This window comes from Xyrauchen texanus, chromosome 8 (assembly GCF_025860055.1).
Source record: "Xyrauchen texanus isolate HMW12.3.18 chromosome 8, RBS_HiC_50CHRs, whole genome shotgun sequence".
NCBI classification, from domain to species: domain Eukaryota; kingdom Metazoa; phylum Chordata; class Actinopteri; order Cypriniformes; family Catostomidae; genus Xyrauchen; species Xyrauchen texanus.
The window spans coordinates 906,117-920,527 of NC_068283.1; the positions used below are offsets into that span (position 1 = coordinate 906,117).

Below are 14,411 nucleotides of genomic sequence, written 5' to 3' on the forward strand. Positions count from 1 at the left end.
CAAGTGTACTCGCCTTTTGCAGGAGCTGCTGGAGGCGGGCCGCACACCCTCCACGCTCAAAGTCTATGTGGCTGCCATAGCGGCGTCACACAATCCTGATAAAGGACATTCATTAGGAAAAAACGATCTGATCGTTCGTTTCCTAAGAGGCGCTAGGAGGATGAACCCTCCTCGCCCACCTTCGGTACAGATCTGGGACCTGGCCACGGTCCTGGACGCACTCAAAGGTGCCCCGTTCGAGCCTCTCCGAACCGTGCACCTCAAGCAGCTCTCGCTCAAAACCACGCTCTTGCTGGCACTCGCTTCAGTTAAAAGAGTGGGCGACCTGCACGCGCTGTCATCAAGCGCTGCTTGCCTGGAATTTGGACCTAACGACTGCAGAGTTGTCCTTAGGCCAAAGCACGGGTATATTCATAAGGTGCTCTCTACACCCTTCAGAGCACAGGTGATATCTCTGGCAGCGCTATCGTCCTCAGCAGAATAAGGTGATGCAAATTTACTCTGCCCGGTCAGGGCGCTCAGAGTATATTTGGAACGTTCTGCCCTGTTCAGACAGACGGAACAATTATTTGTATGCTTTGGCGGCCGAACTAAGGGTCTCGCTGTCTCAAAGCAACAAATATCGCACTGGATAGTGGATGCTATAGCGCTAGCTTATGGAGCCAAGGGCCTTCAATGCCCCTTAGGCGTCAGAGCTCACTCTACGAGGAGCATGGCCTCCTTGTGGGCATGGTCGAGTGGGATACCCATTGAAGATATTTGTGCGGCGGCAGGCTGGGCCTCGCCTTCGACATTTATCAGGTTTTATAACCTACAGGTCCCCTCACTGCATTCCAACATTCTATCAGTCTGACTGTGGAATGAACTGGAGTATGTATATGCTGGGCATCATCTCCTCCCTTATAAGGTCCGTCTCTGACCGACTTAGAGGGTTTATTATGCGTACCAGTACACAAAAGCTCAGTGCATGAGATATGTGCTTGTGTTTGTACAAGGAGCGCCCCACCTTGAAGGCAAGGGCGCCCTGTCATACCCCACTATATAGCTCGGCTCGTGGAATATCACTTTGCTTTAAGGCTCAGGCACCTGCCTCTGGCTTTATAGAGCGAAGTCAGCACGCACGGCGTTTTACATGGTGTTCCCATAGCGTAAGCTACTTACGCAATAGGAGAGACCTCTCGATAGGGAACGACTCAGTTACTAACGTAACCTCGGTTCCCTGAGAGGAGGGAACGACTATTGCGTAAGCTGCCGTGTCTGTGCTTGGTCAGTTCACTTCAGTCGATTGAACCTTTGAAAAGAACTGGCATGACGGGACGTTCATTATATAGCCCTCATATGCTAATTTCAGCAGGCTCTGAGCGCGCGAATCGCGGGACGCGCCCCATTGGTCGCGCGTTCTAAGTCGCCCCGTCACTGGTTCGAGCAGTTGCCGCAGCACAGCCAATGACCGAGCTGCCTAGCTCATCACTGTCTGCTGTGCAGCTGCAATGCGTTTTACATAAAGACTTCAATATTTCTCGAGAAACTGAGTTTTCCCATAGCGTAAGCTACTTACGCAATAGTCGTTCCCTCCTCTCAGGGAACCGAGGTTACATTAGTAACCGAGTCGTTTTCCCTCTCAAAAACAAAATACATATAAAACAAAAACCTTTTAAAGGAGCAAATACATAGCTAGCAAGCATACAATATAAATCATGAAGGCTCAATAGTAAAAAAAAAATAAAAATGTATTTATATATATATATGTATATATATATGTATATATATAGCCTAGGCCTACTAGTGAAATAAATAAGGGTCATAAATTCTAAAAACTTTACAACATATCTAGTTTTACAAGTTTAGGTTTCAGTTTTTCCATTTTGGATAGAGTGGAAGGTCAGTATTGCACAATATGCAGGTGTCCCCCCCCCCCGAAATAATTCATTGTTTTAATGAGGGCAGGTTTGTAGTAACGCCCCTAAATTACGAATTCAACTTGAAGGCTTGAAGTTGAAGGCGTGTCTCATTAATATTAATCACATTACGCGACGACTTGGCTCGTTAATATTAATGAGTTCCGTTTACCGACGCTTCATTAGGGTTACCAAGCAACGTCAGCATATCGTAATTAATATTCATCAAGTCTTCGCCGTAGTAGGATCGGCAAATTCTCGGAGGCGGGACGAGTGTGTGACGTGAGACGGTCGCTGTGAAACACAGATGCCCGTGTGTCTGGAGCGCTTATTCGGCTGGATGTTATTGATCCAGGCCAGTGAATAAACGAAGAAGCGCGTTACACCTCTCATCCATTACTCGAGATTGGGATTTAAACGTGAATCGAGAGAGAATATCAGCTCATACCTTTTATTCTGCATAAAACAGGACGCGTATGCAGCATATAGAAGCATCATTGTAAAGAATATATTAGTGTCTGCAGCATTACTGTGTGTTGCATTCATCTGCAGATATGGACGAGGACAATCAAGGTAAGAGCCCCAGGCTTATAATGCATGAGAAATGTGCTTGGATATCAATACACACAATCATATTTTGGGTTAATATGGCACTAGACACAGATGTACAGGATGAATATGAGCACAGCATTCATTATTTGTGCATTGACTTTGTTCAACCGTAAAACGGCAAAGAAAATGTTAATGGCCCCGTTTGTATATCATGATAACAGCACTCATACAGTCTACACCAGCCATACGATATGGACAGAGTTGACATGCTTATTTTGTATTTATGATTGTTTTTATATATACTTTTTCAGATTCATTACTTGTATAGGCCTATAGTATTGTGTTAAATTTGTCTTATATGTTTGGCATGGCTTAACAATCGCAATTTCGTTGTCCTGCTGTGACATTAAAGCTCTTTTATTTTAAGGCCAAACAAAGTGTTTCAAACAGCATATTACATATAACATTTAACTATACTGATTATACTCATGTGCTGTAACTCTAGTACCAAACATCCAGGGCTCAGAGGTGGAGATCTAAGATCTTAGAAGGGTTAGTCTCAGTCTGATGGGAAATTTGAGTGGCTGTAGGTGCAAATATCAAATGAGTGAACTACACATCAGTGTGCCAGTGTTTGTCAAAAGCGACTGAGCTGATACATTTATTGATTCAATCTAATCAACACCATGTTCCCCAAACGTTTCTGGAGTAGGACACATATTTCCACCAATTTCCACTTGCACCCAGATACACAGAGGAACAGACAACAGGATGCGTTGAGCTCTATGGCTGAGAAACGCATTCATGGTGGGTTAATATATTCAATCAAGATCAGTTATTTAGAAATTGAGATTGGTTGAAAGTTTGTTGGCAAACAGACTAGAACTAGAATAGTATTTTTGAAGAAAATTTAAATGGTGCTTACCCATGAAAAACTCACTCATTAGGATGTTGTGAGTTGTTGCCAGGGTGTTGCTATGTAGTTGTTAAGGTGTTCTAGGTAGTTGCTAGGGCTTTGTCAGGGAGTTTGTTGGGTGTTCGTGAGGTTGCTAGGGCATTGTTAGGGTGCTCTGGGTGGTTGCTAGGGCATTGCTAAGTGGTTGCTAGGATGTTGTTAGGGTGTTTTAGGGGTTCAAGAGGCATTGTTTGGATGCTGTAGATGGTTGCAAAGGCAGTGCTAATGGCAACATTGGTTAAGTGTTCTGGAGGTTGTTAGGGCATTGTGCTCTGGGGGATTGCTAGGTGTTGCTTAAATTGGTAGGTTGGTATGTGTGGTTGCTAAGACATTGACTGGTGGTAGCAAGGGTACTCTGGGTGGTTGCTAGGGCATTAGTATGTTATGCTGGGTGGTTGCTAGGACATTGCCAAGTGGTTGCTTTGACACTGGTATGGTGTTGTGGGTGATTGCTAGGGTGATGTTAGGGTGTTCTGGGTGGTTGCTAGGGCTTTGCTAAGAGGTTGCTAGAACATTGGTTGGGTTTTTGGGGGTTGCTGAGGCATTGTTCAGATGTTCTGGGTGGTTTCTAAGACTTTGGTGGGGTGTTCAGAGTGGTTGCTAGGATATTCGTAGGGCACTTTGGGTGGTTGCTAGTGTATTGCTAAGTATTTGCCAGGACGTTAATAGGGTGTTTTGGGTGGTTGCTAGGGTGTTGCCATGTGGTTGGTAGGGTGCCCTGGGGGTTGGTAGAGCATTGTGCTGGGTGGTCTATGGCGTTACTAAGTGGTTGCCTGAACATTGGTAGGGTGCTCTGAGTGGTTCGTATGGTATTGCCAGGTGTGCTTTGGGTGGTTGCTAGGGTTTTGCTAAGTGGTTTCAAGGACCTTGGTAGAGTATTCTAGAGGTTGCTAAGACATTGCCAGGAGGTTTGTTTGGGTTTTCTTGGGGTTGCTAGGGGTTGCTAGGGCATTGTGCTCTGGGTGGTTACTAGGGCTTGCTAAGGGATCGCTAGGATGTTGGTAGTGTGTTCTGGGGGTTGCTAGGGAATTTTGCTCTTGGTGATTTCTAGGTCTTTGCTAAGTGGTTGCTAGGATGCTGGGTAGGTGTTCTGGGGGTTGCTTGGGTAAGTGCTCTGGGTGGTTGCTAGGGCATTGCTAATTAGTCTATGGATTTTATTTTTATCCCGTTTTTTTGGTTTGCAAGGTGGAACTTTAAATTTTTTTAAATAACAACGCACCTTTTCTCAACAAGATTACTTAGGGTTAGACATTTTTAAAAACAAACAAACAAACAAACAAAAAACATATGAAGCCTTGAGAGTTTGGTTCTTTGCAAGGTTCTTCATCATGTAATGTGTGGATATGGATGCATGTGTTTTAATATTTCAAGAGGCTGCATGCTCACTGGAAACTACAAATCAGCATATTCAAGGCTTATGCTCAACATAATCCCTGCTGTTTGCAGCACCAGTGCTTTGGGTTCACACTGAGGGCCGGCTAAGTTTCTGACTTCTGGTGTGTTTTGACACTGTTGGTGCTTGTCAGGGCATAGGCTCTGTGCACATGTCATGTGGAGCAGCGGGTAGACTGGATGAAACTCTCAGGGATTAGTTTTCTGCTGGATCTTCTGCAACTGCTGGGGTTCCTGCAGGCTAACAATAATCAATACTGTGGTCCACTCCAGGAGATCACTCATTCACACAATAATGTGTAGTTTCAGTTGTTTATTTGCTGCTCTGTTGACTAAAATTGCCAAACTAACCATGCCTATTTTTGACTTTGACACGGGTGAAGTTATCTTTAACCACAGCTAAGAGTTCCCCAGTCTAATCCTCCTAACAAAATGGTAATGTCAGCTAATGACATGCTGTCATAAGATAACATCTGAAGTGACAGTCAACGTTACACTTAGTAAGACTGTGGCAGGTGATTACAGACAGTCTTTGTGCTGCGGGGCAGTGGGGAGTTTCTCAAAACGTGTTGTATATTTCATTAGGTGACATGACTTCAGCAGCAACAACTAGCAAAATGACATCATGCAGTCACATCAGTCCACACATCACCCAACTCTGATTGACCACTATGATGCTGAACTTGAACTTGTTTTGAACTTACCTTTGTTTCAAACACTAAATTAAAGTATGATTGAGGAAATGAGACTTGGCAGTACACGTGTACAACGTTAGCATAGTTACTGTAGCATATTTACTCTCGAGCATGACAGAATCATTGTTCCAAACCCTAGTGGGCTGCCTTGCTGTCTACTTTCTACAGGCAACTACCTTCTAAGGCAGCATGCTAATCTTCATGAAACCTCATGAGTATACTCATTTAAATGCTCTAGATGCCAACAACTGAGCGCTTCTCACATTAAGCGCTTTAGAGACTCAGCTCACCGTCGATTCCATTAGACCTTTTTTACACAGGCTAGTTCTGGTCCGCTCCGTTTGTTGTGTAACTACATTTCCGGTGTGTCCTTTATCAAATTGCTGCAACCATAAGGCTGAGTTAATGTTGATTATAATATAAGATTCATCAGAAATACTTCATCTATACAACTCAGTTTCTAATGATTTCCCAGGGACAAATGAAACAAAGGAAATGGAAATATGTTATTATAAAAGCACACATCAAGTGGCTGAGTGCATTCATTTGTAAGCAGCAGTTCACAGACTACTTTTTATTAAACAAATGCAGGAACGTTTTTAAAGGAACGTTCGGGGTTCAATAGAAGTTCTATTCAATTGATAGCATTTGTGGCATAATGTTGATTACCACAAAAATGTATCTCGACTTGTTCCTCCTTTTCATTGAAAAAAGAGATTACAATGAGGCACTTACAATGGAAGTGAAGCCACTTTTTGGAGGGTTTAAAGGCATAATTGTGAAACTTATAATTGTATAAAAGCACTTACATTAATTTTTCTGTTAAAACTGTTATTTGAGCTGTAAAGTTGTATAAATAGTAATTTTTACAGTCATTTTAGGATTTGTTGACATTATATCATCGTGGAAAAAAGTTGTAAAACTGGCTATAACTTTACACAGATGTAGTTAGTAAGTGATATTATCTCACTAAAATCATGTTTACACACATATTGTTTAAGTCTTGTGTCTATAATTTTGAAGTGAGTATTTTAACGTTCAAAGATTGGCCTCATTCACTTCCACTGTAAGTGTCTCACTGGAACCCAGATTTTTGCTTTTTTATAAAGAAAAGGAGGGATGAGTCAAAGTACATTTTTGCGGTAATCAATATTATGCCACAAATGCTGTCGATTGAGCTTAACTTGTATTGAACACAGAACCTTCTTTTAAATAACATTAGGGCCCTACACCACAAAAAACTTACATATGCCAAAATGAACTTTGATAGTCTGATGTTCACATTGCTCCCACGACTATACTATTTCATATTATCTCCATGTATTTTTTTTGACCAACTTTAAATTGATAAAATAAAATAATATTTCCATCCCAGAGTTTGATTATTTGGGAATCATTGTTTAAATTGTTATATATGTTGAGCTTTTAGGGCTGGGAATTGCCACAGACCTCCCGATTCGATATTGCAACGATATTTCCTAGCCGATTCGGTATGCATTGCGATGTTTGGATTCTGTAAGTAATGTGATTTAAAGTTTTGATTGAAAAAACTTTATAAAAATATTCTCAGAAAGAAATGTCTATTGAAGAACAGCTGTGTCGGAAATGACAATTGTTTCACTTTAGAATATATAATTTGAAGGTGAAATGTAGGGATGTGCAAAACCACCAATCGTCCAGTCAGTGTTTGAGCTTGGCGACTATAAGGAACCCATGGATAAGGCTGCATTATGTCCATTTGTGTTCAACAAAATAATATATACAATATATCATTTTTACTTATTAAACTAGTTTTGTTATTTTAGAAAATAAAATATAACATATTACCATAGGCTATCACTATAATAATAATAATAATAATGATACTTTTGCAAAATTCAAATGGAGGCTAAAGAGTAAACTTTGAGAACCATTTTTGGGGCTGTAATGAATTATGACACACATGACAATTCACCTGTAGTCCCAATGTCATTGCATGTTATTTGCATATGCATCCAGAGATCATATGCAGCATTCTTACAACACTATTCTTACAAATGGCTGACAGAGAAAAATATTTGCACGTGTTCCTTGAGACATGATCCCACTGCGTTCGTTGGCGCCAAAGCGCAAATTCACTTCTGAACAGAAAAGCAAATCAGACATACATCGCCGGGATGTCTTTCATCTGTTCTTCAAAATATAATCAGGCATGTTTCCTTAAGCATACATCTTTGTGTCTAGCGGCATTTCTTGTCGACAATGACGGGTAAATTTACAAAATTACCCGCCACTGCGCATGAATACACTGGCTGTTATATTATAAATATTGCAGGATTGTGATGCAGTTTATGGCATCCAACAGTTTCTAAGCCTTTTCACAGATAAACTATCAAATCAAATCACTTTATTGTCACTCGACCATGTACACAAGTGCAACAGTAGGTGAAAGTCTTGTGTGCAGTTCCGAGCAACATAGCATTCATGACAGTGACGAGACATATACCAATTACAATAAACAACATATTTACACAACTTAATTTACATATCAGATGTACACATACTTACACAGCACAATGTACAAATAATAATATACAAATGTACAGTATACAATACACACAATACAGAATAAACAGTATACAGTACAATAAAATAATATAATATGGAGTAAGGCTGTGTAGTGGTTGTATTGACATTCAGGCTGTCGATTGATAGTCAGTTGTCAGTGTGTTGTTAAGAGAAATATAATGTATGACAGTCCAGTGTAAGATTAATAAAGTGCAGTGCTGATATATGTTGATCGTGAGAGATCAAGAGTTCAAAGGTCTAATTGCTTGGGCGAAGAAGCTGTCATGAAGTCCACCGGTGCTCCATTAATGGTAATGGGGCTGTGTTCTCTGTCTTTCCTCCTGAAGTCCATCACAAGCTCCTTGGTCTTACTGACATTGAGGGAGCTGTTAAGCTCCTGACACCAGCGTGTCAGAGTGTGCACCTCCTCTCTGTAGGCTGTTTCATCATTGTCAGTGATCAGACCTACCACCGTCGTATCGTCATCAAACTTAATGATGGCATTGGAGCTATGTGTTGCCACACAGTCATGTGTGTATAGTGAATACAGGAGTGGGCTGAGAACACAGTCCTGCAGGGCTCCAGTGTTGAGGGTCAGTGATGAGATGTTGCTGCCCATTCTAACCACCTGACGTCTGCCTGACAGGAAGTCCAGGATCCAGCTGCACAGCGAGCTGTTTAAGCCCAGAGCCTGGAGTTTCTCATCAAGCTTGGAGGGCACTATGGTGTTGAATGCTGAGCTGTTGTCTACAAACAGCATTCTCACATATGTGTTCCTTTTTTCCAGGTGGGAGAGAGCAGTGTGTAGTGTAGATGCAATGGCATCATCAGTGGAGCAGTTGCTTCTGTAAGCAAACTGTAGTGGGTCCAGTGAGTCAGGCAGCACAGAGCAGATGTGGTCTCTGATAAGGTTCTCAAAGCATTTGCTGATGATGGGAGTTAGGGGAACAGGACGCCAGTCATTCAGACAAGTTATCTTTGACTGTTGTGGTATGGGCACAATGGTGGATGTCTTAAAGCATGTAGGAACCACAGACAGGGAGAGATTGAAGAGGAGTTGGTTCTAGTTCCCGCTAGTTGATCTGCGCATGCTCTGGACCAGCAGCTTTGCAAATATTCACCCGGTTGAGATATCGGGTTACATCCGCAACAGAGACAGTAAGTGAACAAACCTCTGCTGTGTCGGGCTCGGAGTTCTCTCTGTGGAGATGTTGTTTTCCTCAAAATTAGCGTAAAATGTGTTTAGCTCATCCGGAAGAGAGGCGGTGGTTTTCACAGCGGAGTGATTAGTAGGGATGCACCGAAATTTCGGCCGCCAAAACTTTTCGGCCAAAAATGGCACTTTCGGTTTTCGGCCGAAAGAGAAAAAAGGCTGAAAATATGAGCCAAAAATATATACCTCCTCGCCCCGCCCCTCAGTGCTCTGATTTCAATCTGGATCGATCTAGCCCTTATCACGGCTGTTAGATAATTCCACAACGGCACTACCAAACAAAGGCCGATCATGTCAGCGGTTTGGAAATTCTTCAAAGTTTCTGATAAGGACATCACATTTGCGATCTGCAGTGTTTGTTCAGCAGAACTTTCAAGATATATATATACACAGAGTACAGCAAGAGATTCTACAGGAAAGCGCCCGATCCATAGCAGTGCCACAACTAGCGCAGCTACACAACAACTTGAGACGTATTTAATTGAACTACGCCAGAAGCGGCAATCCCCTTGACTACGGGCGCATAAACTAAGACCGCTTTCCTTTGCTTGCGCGGATTGTGCACAGGTATTTATCTGCCCAAGCACCAGCACAGAGAGTGAGAGACTGTTCAGTGCAGCATCTCATGTTCTTGATGAGCTTTCTGACAGGAGAGACTGTCAGAAAATTTAGCAACTTTTGTTCTTGAAGAGAAACTGGTCACTTGTACTTAAATAGAAAGCGGTCCAATATGATGTGTATAGCAATTACATTACACTTGTTCTTCACTTGAGGATACATCAGTCGTTTACAGTTGAGGTTGGATTTAGTTCAATTACTGCTGTTTTGCACAATAATGTTCACTTAAAGTGTACATACGTTTACATAAACAGAATAGAGCACGGATCTATATATATATATATATAATTATATATTATAGTTATATATAGATCAGTGGAATAGAGGCCCTCTGCCATTCTGTGTTCTGCCTGTTGTTTTAATTAAAATTACTGTTGCATATTTAATCTTTTTGAAAGATGTTAGCTAAGTTCATTACTTGACTGTTGTTTTGCATATACCATGGTCACTTGCCAAATAAAACATTTTTAAAACATTAGTTTATATTTTAATTAGGCTAAATCTAGTTTTTACAAATAATAACTTGCCTGATGGTTTATTTAGCAACCGGAGATATTTATAGTCCGCTCAGCTTGTAGAACCCTTCAGGTTCAAAAATGCATTTTTTTTTTTTCCATGAAACACAAAGGTAGGCATAGTTATTTTTTTATTACACATAAAACAATTAATCAAACAACAATCAAACAAAAAAAACAATTAGTTCTGCGCTCCAGCGATTTGCGCTTATAGAGGGCAATAAATTAATCAGATCAAAGAGAGGGTCATTTGCCTACATGCTAGCTTTTTTATTTACAATTAATTTCAACGTTTCCATTTATAGTGCAATTTGAAAAAGTCGGCCAGTCAGATATAGGGGCCTTTGAAGGAGGATCCACAAAAGCTGGGTACTGCCCATGATGGGCACTTGATGCAGACAGTACGTTGCTCCAGCTTCGTCTCTCACAGACTGACGGAGCCCAGTAAGCCCGCAGACTGCTCTCGCATCGATGGCCTGTCACCGACATTATTTGATGGCTCTCCAGTCCAGCATCGGAGAGTCGACCTACAGCGGTGCTTCGGAGGCTGTGGTTAGTGTAGACCTTCGAAAGACCCACCACCTATGATAATACGATGATGATAATAATAGTTATAATTATAATAAAAGTAGGTCTACTAGGCCTAATAATACATTTATATTGACATAAATTGTAAATACATCTTCGCTGATCTTTTTCATCATGTTCCCGAGGTAGTGGATACCCATCGGTTCCCGGCTGTACCACACTTCGGAAGCGGATGTCACGGTGCGCTTCGGTTGGTGGTAGAAAGCTTTTGCGTCAGATGGACATTTGGACACGTAGGACGTGAAACTTTTTACCGGACACAGTGGATCCCCGGGTCTGGCAAACATAAAACCTCGGAAGTTTTCCTTATCTGGGTCATTCGGATCGTTGTGGTTTTTGGTGTGCGGATTGTAAGCCAGGGTGACAAACTCAACCCCATCCTCGTCTCTCTGGACTTTAAAAGACTGCATGGAGAGCTCCCGGTTGCCCTCCCTGCCACGACGAGCTAAACACAGCTGGATGTCAAACCAGACTTTTCTGACCAGGCCAAGGGGCGTATCGGGAGACAGTACAGGTGAATTCTTTATGATTTCAAGATCAGACTCAGAAATACGTGGATGGTGAACGCTGGTATCTTTACATTTATTCTCCATAAATGTTAAAAGAAATAACGAAGTCGCTCATTGTTGTATTAGTAGGCTATCCTCCGCTGCGCGTCGGCCGGTTCACACCTCGCCGTCGTCCATTAAAACCTGACAATGGACACCTCATCGGGCATTAACCCTTACATAATAGTTTTCTAAAACTTTACATTATTTGGATAATTGTTAATAAAATCTGTAAAATTAGATTTTTACAGAACTGAAAGAAGAATAATATTTAATATAGTTTTAATATATTTTTTGTCCAATATTGGTGTGTTACTTTCAATAAATGTGTGATTTATTTTATTGGTTTGTAGTTTTTCAATTCAGATTCATTAAATTCATGAAATTAATGAAAAAGTATCAAATTAATACAATTATACACCTTTTTTTTTTTTTTTTTTTTAAACAGGTAAAAAGTTCGGTTTCGGTTTTCGGCCAAGAGCATCCTGGATTTTCGGTTTCGGTCCAGAATTTTCATTTCGGTGCATCCCTAGTGATTAGTTGCTTTGAAGTCTGTTTATTACTTTTTATTACCAATAACCATTTATTAAAGCATTGTCAGACATAATCTGCAGAATGACATCTGACAAATACGTTCCACAACACCTGTCAAATAAACTTTTGGATTATGCATAATAACAGCAACATTGATCATAATAGAGGATTTTGACGTCTGACAGTGAACAAGCGGTGCTTTGTTGGCTGAAGCACCGGTGCAGTAAAGGAATAAACGTAAAGAATAGACCTTTTTAACACTGGTTTTTGGAACTTGGAAATAAAATGTTGCTGGGTAAACTTCAACAGCAGTGAATGGGAGATCACAGCAAATATTATTTTAACTTACCCATTTGCTCCAAGACCAAAAGATAAAATCCACTATTATGTTTGAATGACTTTCCAGTAGAGGAGAAAAATAGAGAGTGATGGATTAAAAGTCTCTCATCAGCTGTAATCGAAACCCCCTCACAGCTGTGGTAATTCACTTTTTAAAACAAATGACAGGGTAATAGAACACAAAGCATAATGTTATATATTTACACTCAATATTTACAATTTTTCGAGATTTATGCTGATAAATAAGGCGGAAACATGTCATCACAGTCTGTGAAAAAGGTCTATTAAAGAGATAAAACTTCTCACGAGAAAACCTGTTAGCTTCTATATTTACTGTGTCTATCTATGATTGTAGCATTAAGATAAACATGTATTACTAAATAAAAAATAAATAGATTTGTCATCAGGGAGACCATTTAAAAAATGTTTGGCTGGAGAATAGCAATATATAACAGTCGATTCTTTTCCCAGCCCTATGAGTCGGATTTGAGTGGAATAATTGGGTGTTCATCGCTGACAGACATAAGACCAAATAAATTACATACATGAGTTTGAATTTGGAGGTCTTCATCTGATACAAATGGAATATGAACAAATACATCTGTAAAAAAAAACAATAAAGATGGAAAAGTTACTTTTGTAATGTTTGGTTGTTGCCTCGATATTTACCACAACAGATAGTTGTACATTAAAATAGAACATGTAATGCCATGTCCAGCTTTAATAAAAAGTTTAAAATGTTGAGATATATTGTAAAGTTTGATCAAGGTTGTTCAAAACAGAATTCAGGCAGAAGTTCTGATACTTAAGAGTCGGCTGTGACAACACATGTTTGTTGAAAAACCTTTAAAAAATAAAAAATAAAAAAAATCGAGATTTCAAGGCAAATTTGCTGCACACTTGTCGCAAATTCGCCACTGATAATTTTCACATGCAAATAAGCTTTTTGGGAAACATGCGGCAAATTGTCCATTGTTGCCAAAGGTTTGCTGCTGGTTCACCACTACCGGTTAAGAGCTGTAAACTTCTGGTAAACATTTGCGGCGAGAAAAGTTTGCTGCAAATTTGCCATGAACTCTCAATTTTTGTAAGGGAACATCTATAGTTTCATGTTAGCATGTTACTATGCTAACAACACAATACTTAAAAAAACCATATCACAAATACCAGGTAAGAAGCTCATTTTATAAATAGTTTTCAGTATTTAATGAAACATAAATATATAAACTAGGCCTACATTTCTTTCGACTTACTGTAAACAAATGCAGCATAGAAGGCTGGTCATGATACATGGGGGTTGTGTTTTGCAACTCAAAACTTAATCTTATGGAAATCATTTTTATACCTTTTGGACTAACATAGTGTTTCTGAGACCTCTCTGATCACTGAGATTTTTTGGAGATTGTAAAAATTCCTCTAACTCAAAACACTAACACACGGTAAAGGGTTGAAAGTTTGAGAATGCAAAAATTAGAAACACATTTGCACAAAAAATATGGCAGATTGAGGGATTTGGGTTGGAAAAATGAAGATGTCTTTCACCCCCTCATAAAGGAAACCAGAAGGCAGACGCATCTATAGAGTTTTGGAGCATGTGGCAAAATACATTCCAGAGAAAAGAGAGAGGCACTCTTTTGAAGAGCAGTGTATTTCCCTTGATGCTGGAGTGGGAAGGTAGCAGTAGTGGTGAATACGAATAGATTATGTAAGGGATCACAAATTGTTTAAGCAGATGAAGGATCAGGAAAAGGTGTATCCAGTGCTCTTGGACAACAGGTCCCATTCTCGGTTTCCTCTAGCGTGGGCTTCCGCTCTCTATGCGTCCTCAGAATAAGGTTATTGGACAGTGATTTGCTTGAGGAACAAAATGCTGTTTGTCATGAACCACTGAGCTTTATAATTTGATCATTTCATGGTCATGCATAACAAAGTCTGATAAGACAAGCATCACTATTACTATTGCTCATAACCAACTGCTCTACAGATAACTCAAATCATGCTACTTGTTGAGGAGAGG

General features: G+C 40.4%; 1 protein-coding gene across 1 annotated transcript in view; it reads left to right on the top strand.

Moving 5' to 3' along the window:
- Positions 1-2,248: 2,248 nt before the first annotated feature.
- Positions 2,249-14,411, top strand: part of LOC127647473 (cytohesin-3-like) — a 96,760-nt gene continuing 84,597 nt past the window's right edge. Inside the window, exon 1 of the mRNA XM_052131738.1 lies at positions 2,249-2,471. Coding sequence (XP_051987698.1) covers positions 2,453-2,471 — 19 coding nt within the window. The 5' untranslated portion in view covers positions 2,249-2,452. The remainder of the gene's footprint in view (positions 2,472-14,411) is intronic.